This window comes from Schistocerca americana, chromosome 10 (assembly GCF_021461395.2).
Source record: "Schistocerca americana isolate TAMUIC-IGC-003095 chromosome 10, iqSchAmer2.1, whole genome shotgun sequence".
NCBI lineage: Eukaryota > Metazoa > Arthropoda > Insecta > Orthoptera > Acrididae > Schistocerca > Schistocerca americana.
In genome coordinates, this window is record NC_060128.1 from 89,736,114 (window position 1) to 89,760,877 (window position 24,764).

Below are 24,764 nucleotides of genomic sequence, written 5' to 3' on the forward strand. Positions count from 1 at the left end.
TCTGCAGCTGTCACACCTGACGTGTTGCAGTGAGCTGCTGATGTCATTTGTGAGGACAGATGCCAAGGGATGCCATTCGTGGGAGATATTTTGAGGACGATGAGGAGGTGTTTCACACAATGAAGCACTGGCTCCGCTACCAGGACAAGGATTGGTACTGTCAGGGCATACCCGCCCTGGAGAATGGTCATAGAATGGGATGGAGATTATGTGGAAAAATACGGTGTGTAAATAAAACACGATTACTTCATGTGTGTAATTCTCATTATGTTCAATAAAGAATTGTAGAAGAAAAAAAACTGTGGTGTGTTACTTTCTGGGCAACACTTGTCTTATGTACTCATCCAATCTAAAATTCCTAGAAGTTTGTATCAGGAATAGCCAAAAACCTTGTATGAGTACATGGTTTCCTGGCATTACACACTGATCAGATTCTCTTGAGCTTCCAGCCCCATCATGTGGTTTAAAATCCTTGAGCTTTTTACCAAGTACTCATTGGGAATTGTCCAGTGGCTGCTGCTACTGTTTTTATACAGCCACACTGCCTTTTGTGACATTGATGCTCATTCCAGCGCCATATATGGTAATGTTTACATTATGTGCCAGCTGCATCCACTTCAACCTTTTGATGGCCAGGCCGGCATCTTTATTGAGGATGTTGCCACAAATTCTTCTTTCTTTCAAGGTGCTATCCCAGAAACTATTAGCCTGTGTAATAACATATGTCTTGTCAAATGCAATACAGTGTCTGGTTTCTGGAGCATACTCTGCTTCCACTGATTTCTCAGGATATGTAAGGTGACACAATAAAGCATTCGACAAGACGTCTATTGTTATATGGACTGATAGTTTTTTTGTGATGAGGTAACCCGGCTGTGCATTATGATCATGTTGAAAGATGCGATCACAAACCCCGAATTGCTCTTAGACAGTGGGAAGCAAGAAGGTGCTTAAAACATCAATGTAGGCCTGTGCTGTGATAGTGCCACACAAAACAACAATGGGTGCAAGCCCCCTCCATGACAAACATGACCCCACCATAACAACACTCCCTCTGAATTATACTGTTGGCACTACACACTCTCGCAGATGACGTTCACCGGGCTTTCGCCACACGCACACCCTGGCATTGGATCGCCACATTGTGTGCCGTGATTCATCATTCCACACAACGTTTTTCCACTGTTCAGTCGTCCATTGTTCACACTCTTTACACAAAGCATGGTGGTGTTCAGCATTTTCTGGTGTGGTGTGTGGCTTATGAGCAGCGGCTCGACCATGAAATCAAAGTTTTCTCACTTCCCACCTATCTGTTATAGTACTTGTAGCGGATCCTGATGCAGTTTGGAATTCCTGTGTGATGATCTGGATAGATCTCTGCCTATTGCACATTACAACCCTCTTCAACTGTCAACAGATGAGGTGGCCTCTACACTTTTGTGCCGTACATGTCCCTTCACATTTTCACTGCACTGTCACAACGGAAGCAGTGGACCTAGGAATGTTTAGGAGTGTGGAAATCCCGCGTACAGACGTATAACACAAGTGACAGCCAATAACCTGACCATGTTCGAAGCCCGTAAGTTCCAGGGAGTGCTCCATTCTGCTCTTTCATGATGTCTAATGACTAATGAGGTCACTGATACGGAGTACGTGGCAGTAGGTGACAGCACAATGCATCAAATACGAAAATGTATTTTTTTGGAGGTGTCCAGATACTTTTGATCACATAGTGTACCTGAAAAATTGTATCAGTCTATGACACACTGTTCAGGAGACATGTCATAAACATTTAGATTTCTGAAAAACTAGCTTTTGCTTAAAATGGAACTCTAATTACACAGACTATATTCATCCACTTAGTGGCTTTCAACAAACTTTAAGTCCAATTTCAAAGGTTTTCTTAGACTTTTTCTTGCTTCCATGTTTAAAGTCAGATATTTAGCGTATTAAGTAATGTAATCAGATGTTTGAAGCTATTTCGTATTTGGGAGTTTAATTCTTTAAATAATCAGTGGTGTACTGGAGAGATTCTAAATTATTAGGCTGGTGCAAAGGTTTGTAGCGTTTCAGTTTTGTGTGTTGGTACTCTGCTTGCTATGGGTTTATTTATCAACTGTTATTTTTTTTATTTGTTTCACTGTTGCTATTTGCATTTACATATTGTCATTTCGTCATTTGGAGGTAGTGAGTGGAGCTGTGGATGCTAGAAAATGGAGTGCCCAGTTGAGAAATAGGAACATTTTCTGGATATTCTTCTGTTTGATATCAGTAGAGGCAATAACAGCAGAGGCAGCCATATACATTTATGGCGTGTATGGGGATAATGCCACTGGACAGTGTGTGGCAAGAAAATGGTTTTCTCGTTTTGAGGATTATTATTTTGATATCAGTGACTCATTCGGGGTTTGATGATAATCGTTTAAAAGCATTAATCTACAACAGTTCACGTCGATGTACTTGAGAACTGGCAAATGTGAACTGTAGTCATCCCATGACTTTGTGCCATTTATGTGCAATGGAAAAGGTCCAGAAATCTGGTGTCTGGGTACCGCATGCTCTAAGCCAAAATCGCAAAACCTAGCAGGTGGCATTACCTGCATCTGTAGTTGCTAGTCACCAGCTGTGTTTTGAACAACACAGACCGTTCCTGTCCTGTACCATTACTGGTGATGAGAAATCATGTTTTTAAGCTGACATATTGAAAAGAAGGAATGGGTGAGTCCAAACAAAGCAGCAATTACCCGTACAATGACCTGCATGCAGCCACAAAAGATAATGTTATGTCTGGTGGAACAGCAATGGTGTGATGTTACGAATTGCTTCCCCAGTGTGTGACCACCACTGCTGGCATTTAATGTCAACAACTGAGACATGTTGCGGAAACAGTCCAAGACGGAATTTCCAATTTGCCTATAACAATTAAAAAAGTATGTCGTGGTTCAGAAAATAAAGAACTGTCAGAAAAATTGTTTCACAAAGTTGAGAAATACTCACTCCAAGTTTGACACAATTCTTCTTGCACAGGATCATTATCAGAAGTGTTGCTGATGTCATCCTCAATGTCACTGGCAACATAATGTTGCAGAATTCACACAAAATTTTGCTCTCTGTAAGAAAACGAAAGCCATCTCCCTGGTTTAACTACATACTGAATGAACAGCTGCCACTGCTTAGCATCTTGATTTCATACAAAAAATATGATTTACTGGTTGCTTTAGAAACTACATTTTCACCATCTACCAGCTGTTTTAGAAATCACAGTTCCCTCACAGCACAATAAAGACTGCCCAAGCCCATTAATGTACATGATTTTTTTATTTAAAATTAATAGAAATTTTACCCTGTCAAATGCCAGGATTGTCAGTGTAATCAGATTTTCAGATCCCGTCAATTGATGGAATTGGCAGTTAGTGTTGCATTTATTCACCATTTTGCCCAGACCTGTATAGGTTGTAGCTGTGTTCGTGGTTACTTTTCTCCTTTAACTAGCTTTTCAATTTTCCCATCCATATGCAGAATGATGCAATGGAATGGTCAAAATAAATTATTATTATTATTATTATTATTATTATTATTATTATTATTATTGTTTGAGCTTTTCCTCATTACAGAGGCTTATCTCCAACATAATAATTTACTTGGAAATTACAATACAAACAATAAACGTTCTTAAACTATATTCTCAAAATATTTCTTCAGGTGTTTCAATCTTGTGTGTCTTCTTCCTCTGTGCCCATTCTCTTCATTGTGTGCTGTACATTTTGGAGCCAGGTGGTCATAGGTCGTCCTCTTCTTCTTCTCCCCTCCGGTTCCCACTCCAGCATCAATTTTGGCACTCTGGTTTCCTCCATTCATCATACATGCCCGTACCACTGTATTTTCTTCCTATCCATTACGTCATATATTCTTTCTTTTATTTCCATTCTCCCTATTATTTCGGTGTTCCTTATCTTTTCTTTCCTGGAGATTCTTGCCGATCTTCTCCAGAAGTCCATCTCTAGAGCTTGTAATTTTTTAATATGCTTCATGTTAAGTGTCCAGGTCTCCGTTCCATACAGAACCACACACTCTAATATGGATTTGTATATTAATTTTTTAGTTCTGATCATTACATTCCTGCTCCATAAGACTGAGTTAAGCATCCCAATGACCCTCCATCTGCTACTAATTCTTTTATTGATTTCTGACTGATTTTCCCTCGATTTCTAAAATGGATCCCAAATAACAGAAAGTGTTTATCTTTTTGATTTTCTTTCCTTCAATGTATAGCTCATCTGAATCATTAGTCAAGTTTTTTTTTTTTAAATTAATTAATTAATTAATCTTCAAACCCCAAGTTTTGTATGCTGCTGCTAGTTGATTGCACATATATTTAGCATCCTCCCCATCTTGTGCTACGACTACTTGATCATCAGCAAACAATAAATACTAATCGAAAATTATTTATTATTGCTGCCATGTATTCTGTGTGTGTCTCAAGTGACAGTACAATTCATTTTTTACAGCTAGTGTGCTGACATCTATACTCGTGTGATGTGTTAAGCCTTTCACTTTTGTTTCATCAGAGTTGTAGACTTTTATATTTTATTTTGCAGGATGAAGATCGAGGAAGAGGGAAGTCCTTCCCAGATCAGTGTTGTGTCGAAAAGGAGGGCCACCAAGGTCACCGAGCAGAAGCTGGAGAATCTGCCATCGTCAGAGAGGACGTGGGAGGGCCGACAGGAGCCGTGGCAGCCGCCGCCGCTGCCCGACAAGATCTTGGAAGCTCCGTGGGGCGGCAGGATGAACCCTCCACTCAAAGAGGGCTGCAACACCTCCTGGCCTTATGCTCCTCCTGTAAAGGTGTGTTCGTGATGATCAAACCTACTGGTAACACATCTATAATAAGGAGCAGCAAAAAATCATTTTATTATGTTGATACCACATAAGCATTCTGGTTCTTAGTGGCACTTCATCCAGAAGAGGAGGAGGAATTCGTCTGAGGAAGTTGGTATATGCTGTGCCATTTTAGACTGTCATTGATGAAATAAGGGCCAATACTTGTAGTACCAAGCATCCCACACCAAACGTTAACTCTCCATTAACGCTGATGTTCCACCTGTCTTAGCCATCGTGGGTTGTTGCTGGACCAATAATGAATGTTCCTTGTATTTACCTGCCCTTTGTTTGAGAAGGAACATTCATCGGTAAATAGAACATTGTAGAAATAGTTCGGGCTGGCGAGGATTTGCTGCTGTGCCCACTGCCAGAACTGTACACGATTCTGAAAATCATTCCCATGCAATTCTTGATGTAGGTCTACATGGTAATGATGGAACCGGTGACGTGTAAGAATACGATGCACACTGGTTTTAGGAATGCCAGTCTCGTGTTCAAGCTGTCGTGTGCTCACATGTGGATTCATAGCAGTGGAAGCAAGAACAGTAACTTCGGCAGCTTCATCTGTGCGAGTGCTACGACGACTGGGTTGTCTTCGGTTGAAACTTCCCGTTTCCTGAAGTGAAGTGTCCCAACAAGATGAGAAAACATCCGTCGGGAAGGTGGGTTCTTGTCAGGATATCGCTCACTGTACAGTTCCGCTGCCTGCACAGCATTTCGCCTACCTTCAGCGCCGCCACCGCCGACGACAACAACAATAATAATAAAAGAAACTTTATGTCGATGCAGTTTTTTTTATTTATTTATAGCCTTTACTGTATGCCTACTCTACACAACAGTATTTAATAGGGCTAAACTACTGTACTAAATATACCCATATACAAGAAAACCGCATTGCAATTACTGATCTGCAAACTTACATTCCCCATAGACGAGTAGTATTTCTACCTTCTCTTCGTTGGTGTACACACAACTCTTCAACTGACGATGGTTGACGGAATGACGGGTGTGCATTCTTCTTATGTTTACATTTGTCCTCTGTCAGCAACAGCATGTGGATGTGTTCCATTACTCTGAGTACCTGCACTAAGTGCTGGGAGCTTCAACATCAGTGTTGTGTTATGTAATTAATAATGTTGTGTTCCAGTGAATGGTACACTGTGATACATTTTTGTATGAGTCTTTAGGAGAGGAAATGAATTACCGAATAAAAATACAGGGTAACATTTAAAAAAGTCATACCGCTGTTCACATCTTTGTAAAAAACGAAGCTACAATGAAGGCAATCATGCTGACTGATGTCCCCCTGATGGCTAAAGAACATTTGCTTCGAACATTTTGTAATTTGCATCTGGACAAAAAGTTATTTAGGGTGGCCAAGATAAATGGGACACCCTGTATACATACCTTTACACAATTCTTTAGTCTTGTACCACTGTTGAACCACACAGGACTTGATTATTTCCCATAATAGGTCATCAGTCTGGTTTTATTTTCGTAATTGTAGTAAGCCAAGGGGGTCCAGATGCCAAGTACCTTATCAATACTGAGTATGTTTGATGCAATCTTACATTGAGTGTTACCTAAAGAATCTTAATTATTGGTTGTAACTGAATATTTATAAATAAAGCAACACCATCGAGGCACTAATGTGGGACTCAAATACCAGGTGTTAAAATTATTTCTTTAATTAAAACTGTAAACTCTTGGTATATCTCTCCAGAGTTCCTGTGCTTTTCTCCTTGTATATTGATAGTATCTGTTACTGAATTCAAGGGGCCGATGACGGATTACGGGCTGCCGAAGAACTTCTGCAATTGTAACGGAGAGCCACCGTTCGTGCGCCACCCGCCCCAGATCATCTGCCTCATGTGCCACGAGCGCAAGGTACTCGGCCTGCCGCCGCTGCCGGGTGGCGACTGCAACTGTCCTAAGCCGGTAATTGCTCATTCTTCGGCTAAACTGTTCACGTATATACATGTAGCATTAAAAAAAAAAGCCTTTCAGCTGTGTATAAGGTGTACACCATAAGAATTTGTTGCCTCTGAGTTCTTGAATATGAATACTTCATGGAAGAGATAACAAAATTAATAATTTAAGGTGTAAAAGTATCAGCTCATTGAAAGGTTGCCTGTGAGTGGAGCCTTGGACGCTAGGAAATGGAGTGCCAAGTGGAAAAGTGGGAACACTTCTGACATATTCTTCTGTTTAAGTTCAGTAGAGGAGTGACAGCAGCAAAGGCAGCCAGAAACATTTGCGCTATGTACAAGGGTAATGCCATTGGACAGAGCATGACAAGATTTTTTTTTTTTTCAAAGGGGATTTTTTTGACATTAGTGACTCTCCACATTCCGGAAAACCTTCAAAGTGTTATGAAGATTGTTTAAACACATTAATACACAGTGCTCCATCTCACTTAACTCGAGAACTGGCAATTGTGATGAACTGCAATCATTCCACCATTGTGTGACATTTGCATGCAGTGGTGAAGGTTCAAAAATCGTGTGTAGTGGAACCGCACGGTCTAAGCCAAAATCACGAAAATCTGTTGGTGGTCGTATAAACATTTCTGCTTACTTGTCATCAATTAGCTTTGTGAACAACATGGGTCATTCCTGCCCTGTATCATTACTGGCAACGAGAAATTGTGTATGTATGCTAACATAAAGAAAAGAAAGGAATGTGTGCGTCAATTTGTAGCTCGTATCTAAAGTTTATGCTCGATTTGGCCTGTTCGAGCCACCTGGCCAGCTGATAGGATAGAAGTTGTGTGTTGGAACTACTGAATATGTAGGCCGGAGCACGAGGCACCTCCGGCCAGTTGTGTATTGCTAGTTGTGTGTATCTTTTCTTCCATCTGTGTTAACTGTTCCAGCAATAATTTATAGTGTTCTTGGGCTACAACAGAATGATTGAGCCAAAACAAAGCAACAGCTGCCCATAGAAAGACCTGCACGCACTTACAAAAGATAATTAACACATCTGGTGGAACGACGACAGTGTGGTGTACTACGAATTGCTTCCCCGAGGCGTAACCGTCACTGCTGACATTTATTGGCAACAACTGAGATGTCTTGGAGACACAATCCAAGATCGACGACCAGGAAAACTGCGTAAAGTGATGCTACTCTACGATAATGTCTGCCAACATTCTGCTGGATCAACAAAAAACGCTATGGAGGAGTGGGCTAGGAAGTAATTCCACCCACCTTATTCACCTGATCTTGCACCCTCAGATTGTCACCTTTTCTGTTCTATCGAACATCCTTCGAGGGGCTTTCTTTCTAAATCAAAGTGTGCTCTGAACAAGGCTTAATGAATACCTCACCGCAAAACTGCACGATTTCTACAGTTGCAGAATGCAAAGGTTACCCTGGTGTTGGCAGACTGTTGTAGATAGTGAAGGAGAATATATTATTGCTGACTAAATTATCTGTTATGTGTATCTGGTGTGTTTATTAAACTTCTAGAAAACACTATGAGCTTATGCATCAGCCCAATATGTACTAATTTTGTCTGGAAAACAATATCACTAGTTCTGTGCTGGCACTGCTACTGATTGGGTTCTCCCCACCCAGACTAGTTAATAGGTGTTAGCTTCCAAACATAACCAAACCCAGTTTTTTCGGACCTCAGAGACTCGGGATATGTGTATGTGGACTTCTGTTTTCAGTCCAGGTACAGCTGTGTATACCATTCATTGAGCAACAGTACACAATCAAGTTCTGCGTAAAGGTGAAGATTGTGCCTCATATACATGATCTTTTGAGAACGCAGACTGTAGAATGAGTGTTTGTGTGACAGCTCATACTCTGGTTACATCTCAAAACCATTGTCTACAAGACTGCAACTGAGCAATTACAGAAGAAGGTATGCTAAAATGGTGCTAAAAATTTGGCTGGTGACCAGTAGTCCAAACAAGAGCTTGTCTGTTGCTTGGTTGGAACATTTTGCATGATAAATCGTAATGACATGGAATGAGTCATTTTACATTCACATCCCAAATTAATTTGTAAATATGGTTACACACTGAACATTTCTTACCTGCATGTGTGCAAAATACACACACACACACACACACACACACACACACACACACACACACACACACGTATGTACGTACGTACATACATACGTACTTGTTGTTGTTGTTGTTGTTGTTGTTGTGGTCTTCAGTCCTGAGACTGGTTTGATGCAGCTCTCCATGCTACTCTATCCTGTGCAAGCTTCTTCATCTCCCAGTACCTACTGCAACCTACATCCTTCTGAATCTGCTTAGTGTATTCATCTCTTGGTCTCCCTCTACGATTTTTACCCTCCACGCTGCCCTCCAATACTAAATTGGTGATCCCTTGATGCCTCAGAACATGTCCTACCAATCGATCCCTTCTTCTGGTCAAGTTGTGCCACAAACTTCTCTTCTCCCCAATCCTATTCAATACTTCCTCCTTATGTACGTAGAATTTCTATTATTGTAATGTGAGGTGGTGGGTAGGAATTACAAACTCACATACATACGTACGTGCGTGAGTTTTTCAATTTGTTTTCATATTTTATTTTCCTGTATGTCAGACATTTTATATCTGTGAGTAAGTGATCAAAAACTTTATCTGCAGCATTGTGCACCTATTTTTTTGTGCTAAAGACAACATTAAGCTGAACTGGAATAATTAATGTCATTTTCCCCCTCGAGTATTGCAGTTATGTACATTATTATTTCTTTTGAACGTAAATGGATTATTTGCAAAAAAAAACTTCATGAGGGAATAAATACACGGTGAAGCAGTGGCCAGAATGCTGAACTCCTTAGACAAATGTCTACAAGATGATTGTGGGTGAGCACCTTATACTATTTCTTACAGCATGTTCTTGAACAATGAAGACTTTTTTTTCTTAAAACTGAGTTACCCCAGAACATTGTTCCATATGATACATTTGAATGAAAATATGCAAAATATGTCAGCTTACGGACTTCTCTCCCCAAGATTTGCAGTGATTCTAAGTACAAATGTGGCTGAAAGTTGTTCAGGAGCTGCAAATTACATTTTTTCCAGTTTAAATTCTCAACAATGTGGACACCTAAGAATTTTGAGCTTTCCACACTATTTATTATCTTCTCACCGAGTGTTACACTTATCGCTGGTGTAATACCCTCAGATATGCAGAAATAAATATGTCGTGTCCTTTTAAAATTCAGAGTGAGACTCTTCACAGAAAACCAGTCAGTGCTACTTTTATGAACAATGGAATTGCGTAGAAATGGTGCTACTTTCTTGGACAATGTTACAACTGGATATGAGTCGTGGGTTTCAGAATACGACCTTCAGGCAAAGAAACAGAGCTCCGAGTGGCACTCCTTGCAGTCACCGTGTTCTGAGAAGACAACCTTGAGTAGATCCCAGGTGAAGCCAGTGCTTGTTGTCTTTTACAGTGCTAATGGTATCATCCACCATGAGTTTGTATCTGCCAGATAGACCATCGGTGCTGCATTTTATTTGGAAGTGCTCAAAAGGCCGGGGGAATAGACTGTGCGCATCAGACAGTCCACCGACATTGCCAGGAAGCTCCTCCGAGACACTGCATCCAGCCACACCATCTCCTAGGTGAGGATTATCTGGCCAGAAAAAAACCTCACTTTGGCACACACTTTTATTCTGCCCTTGGCTCATCACACACTCAAAAATATGTCATTCAAGATTGTGAAAAACATAAAAACTGCTGTCCTGAGAGACACTCCAACCCAGGATGCGTACAGTGCTTAAAAATCTTTCTGGTAAATAATCTGTATGTAAGATGGTCCTACTTTGAAGACTTTTGATGCTTTGTACTGTTTGAACCAATAAATTATTTTTACTCAAATTCTTTACAGACAAATGGAAAAATTGGTAGAAGTCGACCTCGGGGAAGATCAGTTTGGATTCTGTAGAAATATTGGAACACATTAGGCAATACTGACCTTACGACTTATCTTAGAAGAAAGATTAAGAAAAGGCAAACCTACGTTTATAGCATTTGTAGACTTAGAGAAAGCTTTTGACAATGTTGACTGGAATACTCTCTTTCAAATTCTGAAGGTGGCAGGGATAAAATGCAGGGAACGAAAGGCTATTTACAATTTGTACAGAAACCAGATGGCAGTTATATGAGTCGAGGGGCATGAAAGGGAAGCAGCGGTTGGGAAGGGAGTGAGACAGGGTTGTAGCCTCTCTCCAATGCTATTCAATCTGTATATTGAGGAAGCAGTAAAGGAAACAAAAGAAAAGTTCAGAGTAGGTATTAAAGTCAATGGAGAAGAAATAAAAACTTTGTTTGCCGATGACATTGTAATTCTGTCAGAGACAGCAAAGGACTTGCAAGAGCAGTTGAACGGAATGGACAGGTTCTTGAAAGGAGGATATAAGATGATCATCTACAAAAGCAAAACCAGGATAATTGGAATTTAGTCGAATTAAATCGGGTGATGCTGAGGGAATTAGATTAGGAATTGAGACGCTTAAAGTAGTAATTGAGTTTTGCTATTTGGGGAGCAAAATAACTGATGATGGTTGAAGTATAGAGGATATAAAATGTAGACTGGCAATGGCAAGGAAAGCACTTCTGAAGAAGAGAAATTTGTTAACATCGAGTATAGATTTAATTGTCAGGAAGTCATTTCTGAAAGTATTTGTATGGAGTGTGACCATGTATGGAAGTGAAATGTGGACGATAAATAGTTTGGACAAGAAGAGAATAGAAGCTTTCGAAATGTGGTGCAACAGAAGAATGCTGAAGATTAGATGGGTAGATCACATAACCAAGGAGGAGGTATTGAGTAGAATTGGGGAGAAGAGGAGTTTGTGGCACAACTGAACTAGAAGGACATGGTAGGACATGTTCTGAGGTATCAAGGGATCACAAATTTAGCACTGGAGGGCGGCGTGGAGGGTAAAAATCGTAGAGGGAGACCAAGAGATGAATACACTAAGCAGATTCAGAAGGATATAGGTTGCAGTAAGTACTGGGAGATGAAGAAGCCTGCACAGGATAGAGTAGCATGGAGAACTGCATCAAACCAATCTCGGGACTGAAGACCACAGCAACAACATGGACTTCGAGAGACAGAGAGAGAGAGAGAGAGAGAGAGAGAGAGAGAGAGAATGTGTGGGCATGTGCGCACATATACTTGCACTTTCGACAGACATCTAAAACAGTGGATCAATTTTAACCAAACTTAGTACACACGCCTCTTACTACCTGCAAAAAAGCGCTATGGGGTATGAACTACCTACCTCCTGTAATGGATGAATGATCCTTGCACGCCATCACATATACTGCTTCAAGTCACACACTTTCTAACTGAAATGCTTGTCTTATGGTGTTAAGCTTTTAACATAAGATTAGCATCTTCACGAGTAGATTAGGCACCATTTTAAATTTTTGGATTCCATCAATAATTATGCCATATTGTGAACATTAAATTTTTTTTCTCCATGGAAGTCCTTAGACAGGCAACCAGAAAACGGGCTAAGGACAGTGCTCCAGGTTCGAGGACAACTCTTTAGTTATGCACAGGGGTGATAGAAGTCGTGGGAGGATGATATGCTGATATAAAGATGGTGATAGCGTCACCTACACAAGGTATAAAAGGGCAGTGCAATGGCGGCACTATCATTTGTACTCAGATGATTCATGTGAATAGTTGGTGAGTCATGTGAATTGTTTCCCTATGGAGTTATTGCCACATGACAGGAATGAACAGACTTTGAACACGGAATGGTAGTTGGAGCTAGACACAGGGCACATACCATTTCGAATATTGTAAGGGAATTGAATATGCTGAGATCTACAGTGTCAAGAGTATGCCAAGCACACCAAATTTTGCCCACGACCTCTCATCACAGCCAACGCAGTGGCCAACAGCCTACAATTAATGACTGAAAGCAGCGGCATCTGTGCAGAGTTGTCAGTGCTAACAGACAAGCACTCTGCGTGAAATAACCACAGAAATTAATGTGGGATGTAGGATGAATGTATCTGTAAAAGAGTATGTGGTTTGGGGATGGGGAGAGCAACTTCTGACACCAAAGTTACTTTATAAAATGGCAGGGAAGGGGGAAGAAGGTTGTTAAATATGCCTCGTGGCGGCAGTGTGCAGAAGGTCAAGCGGTCAGGATTTGATAGTGGGAATCCAGGGCTGGCGTTAATGACAAAACAGGAAATTAAGTACAATAAAGAGGATACAAGGTGGTGCACGAAGTGTCTTACCAATTGTTCCTTTCACAATTTACAACACACATTAGATATCCCGCTGGGATCTCTACAGCAGTACCAGCAGAGCTTGGAAAAACAAATGAGTTACGAAATGACGTGTAATTCACGATACTGCCGCTGGGAGACTAGTAAGCGGCAATGGCTGACAATGGAAGACTGACGACACAGCAACGATCGGCAATTGTTACTTTTTCGTGAAATGAAAAGCCTTGGTGTGACTCAGAGGCGTTTCCGACAACAGTTTAACACACTATGGGTCCCTTGCAAGAAGACCATCCACAGGTTGTACGATAACTTTGTACAGGAAGGAACAGAATTGGAAGCGAAGCGGCCTCGGCCTAAGCCTGTTTGTTCGCCGGAGAATATTGAAGCGGTACGAGTTGCTGTACAGAGAAGTCCCGGGAAATCGTGTAGAAAGGCAGCAGTGCAACTGGGAATATCCAGACGCTCCGTTCAATGCATTCTTAAAAGTGACCTCCGTATGTACCCATACAAGATGACCTGTGCATAGAAGCTCACTGAAGAACACAAGCAGCAGAGACTACTGTTTGCTCAGTGGACGGAGGATAGGGAAGAAACTCTCAACAACGTTTGGTTTTCAGACAAGGCGCATTTTCATTTAGACGGTGTGGTTAACAAACAAAATGTACACTTTTGAGCCACTGAAAATCCACAAGTGCTTCACGAATGACAACATTATGCTCCGAGGATTACACTGTGAGCAGCAATTTCCAGTCACGGACTTATTGGACCCTTTTTCTTTGAAGAAACTGTGAACAGCGAGCGTTATTTGAGCATGCTTTGCTATAGCTTCATTCCACAGCTTCTTGCTACTGCCTTGCCCTTCAACACACAGTGGTTCATGCAAGATGGAGCAAGACAACATACTGCAAACACTGTGTTGGAGTTTTTACTCGAGCATTTCGACATGCGGATCATTTCACTCAGGTTTCCAGGTCGCTTCAGTGACGGACAAAATTGGCCCCCCAATAGTCCAGACCTCAATCCGTGTGACTTTTTTCTTTGGGGGCACATAAAGGAAAAAATTTTCCCAAAACGTCCACATTATTTAATGGAGCTCAGAAGACTTATTCATAAAGCTTGCAGTGAAATTACGGAAGACATGTGCCATAGGGTAATCACTAACTTCAGTGTTTGTTTGAAGAAAGTTAGGAAACGAAATGGTGGACATATTGAGCATGTGCTGAGTTAGAACAAATCTCCATGGACGGCTCTGCATTGTAGTATATGTTAATTTTAGATTGTATTGACAATAAAGTTTATATTCAAAAACAAAATGGAAACACATTTCGTGTGCCACCCTGTATATTTCAATATATGGAGTACAAAGAACGTGCCTAGAACCGCTCGGCGACAGTGGCCGGCTGAAACACATGTTTTTACCAGAAACTTGCTACATGCCACATTTGAAAGGCCATGCCATTAATTACACGTGGCTATCATTGTGCATAAGAACGAGGAAAGTGTATCACAGTCCTCCTAACCTCTCCCATAGTGGTATTAAAACACTCACTCAGCCTACAAAATATCCCTGACCATCTTTATGCCACACCTGTTTATCTGTTGCCACATAGGTCATTCCCCTGGGGAAGACACTGGTGAGAGACTTGTCCTGTTTATCCACACAACATGTTCTATTCCTGCCCCACTATGGGCTTATCCCATTTCATTACAGGAAGGGCTGTCTTTCAGAGCAGTCATATCATATACCTGCTTTGCTGTAACATTTGCACAGCCTCTAACGTGGGCAGGACTACCATCGAGCTCTCCACCTGAACGAATGGTCTCTGCCAAACTGACTGAGCACAGAGTTGACCACCATGTGTGCAACATGCTGTGGGCACAACTTCATTGACTGTTCACAGGTCTGTGCCATCCGGATTCATCCTCCACATTATCTCTTCCAATAATGGATTCTGTGAACAACGTAGACAAGAATTGTCCTAATTGAAAAAGGAAATAAGTCTGTTGCATGAGTCGGTGATCATTGTGAAATTTTTTTGTCAATAAAACCGTCTAGATATATTTAAAAACAAAGATGATGTGACTTACCATACGAAAGCGCTGGCAGGTCGATAGAAACACAAACAGACACATACATACACACAAAATTCAAGCTTTCGGAACAAACTGTTGCCTCATCAGGAAGGACGGAAGGAGAGGGAAAGATGAAAGGAAGTGGGTTTTAAGGGAGAGGGTAAGGAGTCATTCCAATCCCGGGAGCGGAAAGACTTACCTTAGGGGGAAAAAAGGACTAGATAGTGTAATATATTTATGTTTTTATGACATCATTTCAGCTACTGCCATCAGATGATACTATATTGTAATTAAAATTAAATGAAGTTAGAGTGGAGCTGTTTGTTATACAACAAAAAAGTAACGACCTACAAACAATGAAAAATTAAAAAGTTAAATGATTTTTCTAGATCGCAAGCTCGATTATCATGAGATTGAGTCCTGCTCCCCCCCTCCCAAACATTAGTCACATTACTTTATATGTGTTACATTTTAAAGGTAATATGAAAAGACATGTATTTGCATGAACTTTTATCTACTTTCCATTGTTATTATTACAAAAAATAGTATGTGACTGTTATTTCTTTGGGCCAGTTAAAAACTTTATCAAATGCCTTCAAACTTGTTCATATCTGACAAAGAACAAGAAATTTCTTCACGAGAGGATGCTATTAAAATACATTCAGCCGTACATCACCAGTTTTCGTCAGCAATATTTATGAAGGTGTTATGTTACGTGCAGGCTCCATCCAAATTTTTGGAAGAACAAGAAATTTTTCTAAGAGCTTTGTTTTTTGTTAAAAACTCTGAAGAGTCCTTGTGCATGTGGCAAAATTGCTTTCATTCTATGTAATAGATGCTGTTTTCCATGCCTGCGTGAAAAATATCCTGCTACTTGTAATGGTCAAAGCACATCTGACAATCTTGCATTACCCTTATATTCTGGTATATTGTAACTCATTGTATTAATGAATAAAGTTATTTACACCTTTATTTATCAATATTTGACTTGGGCTTTCCAAGCCTGTCCCATTGTCCTTGAAACTTGTCTGCAGATCAAAGCATCCAGGTGCAAAGCAGTTCTCGGTATCTTACCCAACTGCAGGTATAAGGGACTTCAGAAATCACAACAGGTATACATTTTCAGGAAAACTTTAAGTCATTGGTCGTTTACTTGTTGGTAGTTATAATATTGGCTTTGATAATAAAAATGATCAAACATCCATATAACATTGTAAATTCAATAAAAGTTCATGCAAATTTGGAGGGGGGGAGAGTACCAATTATGGAGTTTGAACCCTAATCACATGGCCGCCACCACCACTCCTGCTCAGGGTTGCAATGCACTGACACATGAAACATTTCTTGCAATTTTCTCGAAATTGCCTAAAGGTACATTCACACTGAAAACCAACTCCAACAAACTCGGTTGACAACTGTTTTTAACTCGGTTTGACTTAATTTTCAACTGTTGTCAACAGTTGTTTGAAGTCGTCAGTGTGAACAACTAGTTGAGGGAAGTTTTGCCTCCAGTTAAAAGTTTATGGTCAGTGAACAAAAACACGGTCGAATCGTATGACTTACGCGTGCACATTTGCTGTGTTGTCTGCTGTGTTTTTTCGTCTACTGTGTTACTTTTGACAGTGGTAACTCACGAGTGGGCAACAGATCTAACTATTCAGTTTTTGTTAGAAATTCAAATGAGGAAACCTCTGTGGGATCCATCTGATTCTGCGTATAAAGACAGATATAAAAGGAAAGACTTGTTGAAAGAAGTTTCTCATAAAATTGGTGTACTGCTTGTGGAGTGTGAAAGGAAATGGACAAATATGTAAACACAGTACAATTGTCAGCATTAGGAAATGGTCCAAACTAAAAGTGGCTTTGGGACAGCTGAGATCTACATTCCGAAATGGATATTTTATGAGCATATGAAGCCAGGGAGAAAAATATTTAAAATCGTAAGTAAAATGTCATTCACTAGCGTAACTGAAGCTGCAAGATTTTTAGTTGGATGTTTTGTAATTGCATCTGTATTTTCACTGGAAATTTATTTCTCTTGCAAAATTACTTTGTCAACATCTGATACAAAGTAGTTTGCAAATTAATGGCTTATATTGTTAATAACGCTACAAGGGTTTTGTTTACAAGTTTGTAATTACATTTGTCCTTTCACTCGATATTTATTTGTGCATATTTCTCTTGCCATTTCACTTTATTGCAAATTCGTCCCTTATATGCTTTGTGGTCCTTCCCACTTTGCCTTCCTTTCTTTGAAGACATTTATTTTGTGGAGACATCCTCCAACTGCCATCTGAAACTCTGCTTGTTTCTGGATCTTCCACACCAAAACTGCCTGGTGGTGAGTAAACTGTGACATTTTCCTTATTTCATCTAAGAAAATTGTGCAGAGACGCGGCTACAGAAGTCGCTAATGTTCCTTTTTCAGGACTTACGTGCATAGTTGTTCTAAGACACCAAAAAACAGTATTCCAAAAAAATTCTCCGCTATACGTCTAATGCGAGATATTCATAGTTAAGCATTCTTCCCTGGCTACCTTTCTCTTGCCACCCTGCGTAGGGTTTCATTGTTTACTCTGAAATAGCAAAAGCATCATCTCCGACCATAACAAATGGCACATCCTTGTTTCTTCCAGGAAGTGCTCTTGGTGCGGATAGAGCAATCTTTCCCTTAGAAAATCGCTCACCCATCTTGGAGCTGTTGAAGACACCACCTTCTGAAATACTTCCTTGCATACCTGCTTCATAACTGATTACATTGTAATATGCATTTACCAATGGTAAACACTAAATATCCAATGTGTAATTATAACACAATGATCCAGTTCCTGCTGGATGCACTATTTCAATGTGTCGGCCACCAGTACTATGTGGGAAGTTCCGTATTGTTTCAAATCCGTTTGATACTTCTGCTCATTCTTCCTTTGTAGATGGTTCTTACAAAAATAAGAAAAAATGCTGTTAAAATTTAATTGATGTCTTTATAAGTATCTTTATGGGGGGGACAGTGTTTTATAGTTTACATTTTCTGTATTTCAGAAGTTATCAGAAACATTTGATGTTCACCACTTAGCCACCACTGAAGAGGGTAATGATGATGATGATGATAATGATGGATCACATGAATTGTTAATCAACACCACTGAACAATTTACAAGCTTTAACGAAGATATCTCAGCTGTAGCAACAAACGTCTTTCCACCTGGAGTACCATCATCAACACCACAATCAAATGCACGCTCCCTATTGCCCTCAGTATCTGTCAGAGATCCGAATTTCACAAAAAAGAGGAAGAAGATCACTGTTACAGAGGAAGCTGTAAAGTGCATGAAATCGGTTGCTTCATCATTACAAAATAAAAAACAGTCAAATACAGCAGACACCCATTCTGCATTTTCAGATTGGGTTGCTGCTGAACTGAGAGAAATAAGGAACGAGAAAGTTCTTATTAAAGTAAAACGAAGAATTTCTGATGTAATATACAATGCTAAAGAAATGCTTGCTGAGCAGGCTGAAGCCCAAGCTGCTGCTGAAGAAACAGCGGCATTATTTAATGCAGCTGAAAATGAGGCTGCAGCTGCAGGTGAAACACAAATACTGGCAATCCATATTGAGGAAACAGACTGATATCATTTCTTTAAAAAAAAAAAAAAATTATATATATATATAGTGCCAAAATGTCAACTTTTTTGACAATAAATTATTTCACTTTATCAGTCTTTTTATTTTAAGTTTAAGGCAGCAACATTTACTATGTTCCATTTTGGATCTTAAAACATATTTTCATTAAGATACAGTATCTGAGTGTTAGTGTATATATTTCAAATGATTCCGGCAACTTACACGATTTTAGTTAAAGGTTGAGGTATCTGGCAACTACTCTGGCAATTGGAGACTTTAACAATAACTTTCAGTTCCTTGCCTTCGGATAGTGAGTTATTGGGAAAGAATTGAATATGTAGTAAGTATGTGTATAAATGTGTTAAGAATGTATAGTAAGTAAAATACCAGTACTTACTTTTGCAAAATCCTTGCACACGTTCACGATAACCCAGCACACTCTAGGCACAGTTTCGCTAATCTTGGCCAGTGATATTCGATGAGAGTACATTAAACTTGTATAACTGTCACCTGTTGCCAAAAATCGAAGGGTTACAAGAAGCTGTTCCGCCGGTGGTACTGCAGCTCTAAAATTTGTCTCTTTCCATTGAATATGAGGTGCTACTGACCTTAAGAGTTCTTCAAACTGCCCACATGTCATTCTGACAAAATTCTTGAAACCTTGCCTGTTTTCAGCATAGAGCTCCTCCAATACAGAATTATAAGGGCACCATGAGTTTGTCTTTCTAACAAAAACTTTCTGGACCACATGCATATGGGCTGATTTTCATGACAGACAATTACACCAAGAATTATAACACAAATTGCTAGTTCGTCTTCACAGTCAGAAAATTCTTGCTTTTCTGTAACAAAAGCTGAATTTGTGTCTACAAGAGTTTGAAACTGTTGTCAACATTTTTCAGCCGTTGTCAACATTTTTCAGCCGTTGTCAACATTTTTCAGCCGTTGTCAACATTTTTCAGCCGTTGTCAACATTTTTCAGCCGTTGTCAACATTTTTCAGCCGTTGTCAACATTTTTCAGCGGTTGTCAACATTTTTCAGCCGTTGTCAACATTTTTCAGCCGTTGTCAACATTTTTCAGCCGTTGTCAACATTTTTCAGCCGTTGTCAACATTTTTCAGCCGTTGTCAACATTTTTCAGCCGTTGTCAACTGTTTTCAATGGTTTTATTTTTATTTTATTTTATTTTATTTTTTTTTTTTTGTGTTGATTTTTAGTGTGAAGGTACCTTAAGAAGTACGCCTTACCACTAGTTATGTTGTCCTAATGGACTACTAAAACTGTACAAAGTTTGAAATGGAATCCATGATCTGTATATCATGGCCTCCCCTTGTTAATAAAAGGAATAGTACAGGAATGTCAATTTCATTATACTCAAAGTCATTAAAACTGCAACTTTTTTGAAGACAGTATGCAACAATGTCAATTTGGCATGAAGCATACTATGTGGACAGCATATGAAAATTATAATTTTGACACAGATGCAGATGTAAATAGATATTATGCCAACTGCATTCTGCATACAATTAACGATCACGCTGTGGCTTTTAAGTCAGGATTGTGGCCTGTTAAGACTATTGTTTACTGTTACCGAATATTGCTGCTCGCGTCAGTCTGGATTCCACAGCAGCGCCGCACATGTGGAATCGTTGGTTCCGGAGGGCCGTACTCTATCCCGTGCAGGATCTCGATGGCCCGAGGTGTCTAATGGCGGAGGTCACACACATTGTGCTTGGCTTTGGAGGATTGTACAACCGTATCACATACGTCGACTCAGGAGGCGCGCTCGTTTCAGATGAGGCGAGGTCCACATAGACAATGTGTCAACATCTGGAGCACCACACTCGGCACAGCAATTTACGAGACATGTCTGGAAAGTATCTACAGTTTCATTCTACCACCATTGCAGCACGTACGGAATGCCCACTGATTTCCTCAAGAAAACTATCCATCATATTGCTGAACCAATAACTGTGGTGATTAATAAGTATATCTCTGCTGATGTATATCCAGACCTTTCGAAATTTGCAAGGACAGTACCCGTTTATAAAAACGGTGACCCAGACATGGTAGCGAGCTTCAGACCAGTCTCAAAAATTCAGATCTTTGCTAAAGTAATTGAAACTGCAGTGAAAGACCAAATCTCATGTTACTTCAAAATTAATGAACACTTCTCAGATGCACAGTATGGTTGTCAGAAAGGGAAATCTACAACAATGGCAGCACTAGATATGGTTACTAGGATAAAGCACAAATGCAAATATTAGTACATAGCCTCAGTGACAAAGGATATGTAAACTGTGTATAGATTCTGAAACTTGTGGGGTTCATGGTGGAGAGCAATCTCTCTTGGCAGGACCACACTGCACATATGTGTGACGAACTGTCAAGATCCATATATGCGCTGCAAAAATTAAAATGTAACTGATCAGTCTCTCCTAATAGTACATTATCCATTGTCTCGCAGCCATACTGGCTGTGCCTATTACTATGAAGTCACTCTGTAGGCTGCTAGAAAGTATTATTAGTCCAAAAAAGCAATAAGGATCATAACATCGAATAGAAGACAGGAACAGGTGATTATTCACAAAATTGGGAATAATGGATATAATAGTCATCATGTATTTTTGTGCCTCCTTCACATTTAAGAAAATGTAGATTCCTTCAGCAAGAGGCATGACATATGTGACCACAACACCTGCAACAGAGAGAGCATAAACATACCAACCTGTTGATTGTCCAAACAAGAAATAGCTTTCCAAACATAGCCCTGAGAATGTTCAGGTTGCTACCCAAGGAAGTGCAGCTCCTGCCATTGGAGAGATTCAAGGACAAAATTTGTAGGGGCTTAAAACTACATCTGTTCTACTCCGTCCAGGAAGAAAGTGAGTGGATTTACTGAACTTTCTCCAAAACTAGTAAATGTTTGAGATAACTCAACTTCAATAGGGAAATGTATATATTCTAAAAGTTTTTTGTATCATTACATATTCCACTGAAGTGCCAAAGAGACTGGTATAGGCATGTGTATTCAAATACAGAGATACATAAACAGGCAGAATACGGCGCTGCGATCGACAATGCCTATGTAAGACAAGTGTCTGGCACAGTTGTTAGATCTGTTACTGCTGCTACAATGGCAGGTTGTCAAACGCGAGTACTGCAAATATCAGGAATGTGGTAAAACATCAAATCTCCGATGTCACTTTGACTGGAAAAAGATCCTGCAGGAATGGGATTGACAACGACTGAAGAGAATTGTTCAACATGACAGAAGTGCAAACCTTCTGCAAATTGCTGTAGATTTCAATGCTAGGCCATCAAAAAGTGTCAGCGTACGAACCATTCAATGAAACACCATCAATATGGGCTTTCGGAGCCAAAGGCCCACTCGTGTACCCTTGATCACTGCATAACACATAGCTTTACGCTTCACCTGGGCCCATCAACACCGGCATTGCACCGTTGATGACTGGACACATGTTGCCTGGTTGGACGAGTCTGATTTCAAATTGTATTGAACCGATGGATGTGTATGGGATGGAAACTACCTCATGAATCCATGGACCCTGCATGTCAGCAGGGGACTGTTAAAGCTGGTGGAGGCTCTGTAATGGTGTGGGGCGTATGCAGTTGGAGTGCCATGGGACACCTATTACATGTAGACAGGTGACAAGATACATAAGCATGCTGTCCGATTCCCTGCATCCATTCATGTTCATGGCACATTCCGACGGACTTGGGCAATTCCAGCAGGAAAATGGGACACGGTATACACCCAGAATTGCCACAGAGTGGCTCCAGGAACACACTTCTGAGTTTAAACACTTCCAGTGGCCACCATACGCCCCAGACATGAATATTATTGAGCATATGCAATGTGCTGTTCAGAAAAGATCTCCACCCCTTTGTAGTCTTATGGATTTATGGCCAGCCCTGCAGGACTCATGGTGTCAGTTGCCACCAGTACTATTTCAGACATTACTCGAGACCATGCCACATCGTGTTGCAGCACTTCCGCATGCTCGCGGGGGCCCTACACGATATTAGGCAGCTGTACCAATTTCTTTGGCTCTCTAGTGTCTTTGTAATTTTCGATGCTGTCTATCCAGCCACGGCTGGCAAACACTAGAGACGTATAAAGGTAATACTGTTGCAGTTCTGCACATTCAGACATGTCTTTCTGGTTCGTTGACTTTCCACTGATGCCATTACAATCGGATTGTGTTCTGTTTACATTTCTTAGTGATTGTTCAAAATGCTTAAGACAACCTCTGAGTTCACTGACTGTGAAGTGTGTTCTGTAATACAGCTTTTGAATGTGAAGAATGTTAAGCCAGCTGAAATTCATCATCAATTTTTAGAGATTTGTGGTGAAAGTGTGATGACTGGTGGAATGGTAAGAGAGTGGGTGAGGCAGTTAAATTACGGACAGAAGAAGCATGGAGTGGGTGATCTTCTGTTGTCAGTGATGGTTTGGTTGAGAAAGTGATTGAGAAAATTCGTGAAAACAGAATATTCCCAATAAGAATGCTTTGTCATGAGTGTCCACAAATTTCAAAAACTCTCTTGCACAAGATTGTCACAGATTGCTTGAATTTTCACAAACTGTGATGATCAGAAAATGAAGCGACTTGACAGTGCTTTGGCATCTCTTACCAGATACAGTGACGGGGAGATGAATTCTTAAACAGAATTGTCACTGGTGGCAAAACTTGAGTTTGTGATGTCACTCCAGAATCAAAGCAGCATTTGACAGAGTGGAGGCACTCACAATCCCCAAGAACAAAAAATTCAGAATAATATTGTCGGCACAAAAAGTCATGTGCACTGTGATCTGGGACAGCTAGGGCTTTCTGCTTGTAGCATTCCTTCCCGCAGGTGAAACCGTCGGTGCGATGCGATACTGTGAAACACAGAAAACTTTAGCGTGTCGAGTCGAAGCATTACGTTGCTTCTTAGCAATGTATGTCCCCTTTCTGCTGGTGTCATTGAAACCTAACCTGACAATTCAATTGGGAGCAGTTTGGTCACCTTCCGTACGGCCTGATCTGGTGCCTTCCAACTACCACTCGTTCTTGAACTTTAAGTGTGATTTTGGAGAAAAGTGTTCTGATGGCGATGGTGATAAAACAGTCTTTCGCAGTGGCTGTCTCCACTGGTGCCATCCTTCTGTGAAGAGGGCGTAGTAGAGTTGGTTTTTCCACTATGACAAATGTCTAAACAATAGTGGCAACTATGTAGAAAAATAGTTTAAGAAATTCTGTAAAAACATACATTTTTCATATTAGGATACTTTTGATGACACAGTGTATGTGTTGTATAACAATACAATTTTTTTGGTACCTTCGTTGGTATATATGAATACTATATACAAAATGTGTCTGGGATACAGTTAGTAGTAAAGAATTAAAACACCATGTTTCATGTGGCATTTTTACTGCATGAACAGCTAAAATGTAGTAAGTGATAAACTTTTTTTCCTTTTATCAAATTGTGGGGGTTATCAGGGAGAAAAAGTTTTGTAAAGGTTTCAAATTATGTGTAAAGTTTGTTGCAAGTTACTATGTGCTGTTAGAGTATTTACACGTCAAGGGCTATGCTGTTTCTTACTCTCACCCCCACCCTTCTGATAGATAGGTGGTTCTTAGGCCCACAGTGATTGTGGCTGACAGTGATTGTGGCTGACAGTAAGGAATATGCGTGCCAAGTTTGTTTGAAAGTGGTTTAGGAGGACATGTGGAGCATACACACATCCATTTCTATGTACAGGGTGTCTGAAAAATAAAAAATCACAGGAAAATGTTAGGGATAGGTTACTTATCCAGAAATAAGTAAAACGTCCAGTAAACATGGGTTCTAAAATGCATATCATAGGATCTGTGAACACTTTTTCATCTTTGCTTGTGTGAAACACACCTTTTCTACTAAACAAGTGTTCATCGCTTTTAAG

At 40.2% G+C, this 24,764-nt stretch overlaps 1 protein-coding gene across 1 annotated transcript in view; it reads left to right on the top strand.

Moving 5' to 3' along the window:
- The window catches only part of LOC124552583, a 123,158-nt gene that overhangs the window by 70,623 nt on the left and 27,771 nt on the right, over positions 1-24,764 (top strand). The window contains exons 8-9 of the mRNA XM_047126905.1: positions 4,599-4,845; positions 6,658-6,819. Of these exons, the coding sequence (XP_046982861.1) occupies positions 4,599-4,845; positions 6,658-6,819 (409 nt within the window). The remainder of the gene's footprint in view (positions 1-4,598; positions 4,846-6,657; positions 6,820-24,764) is intronic.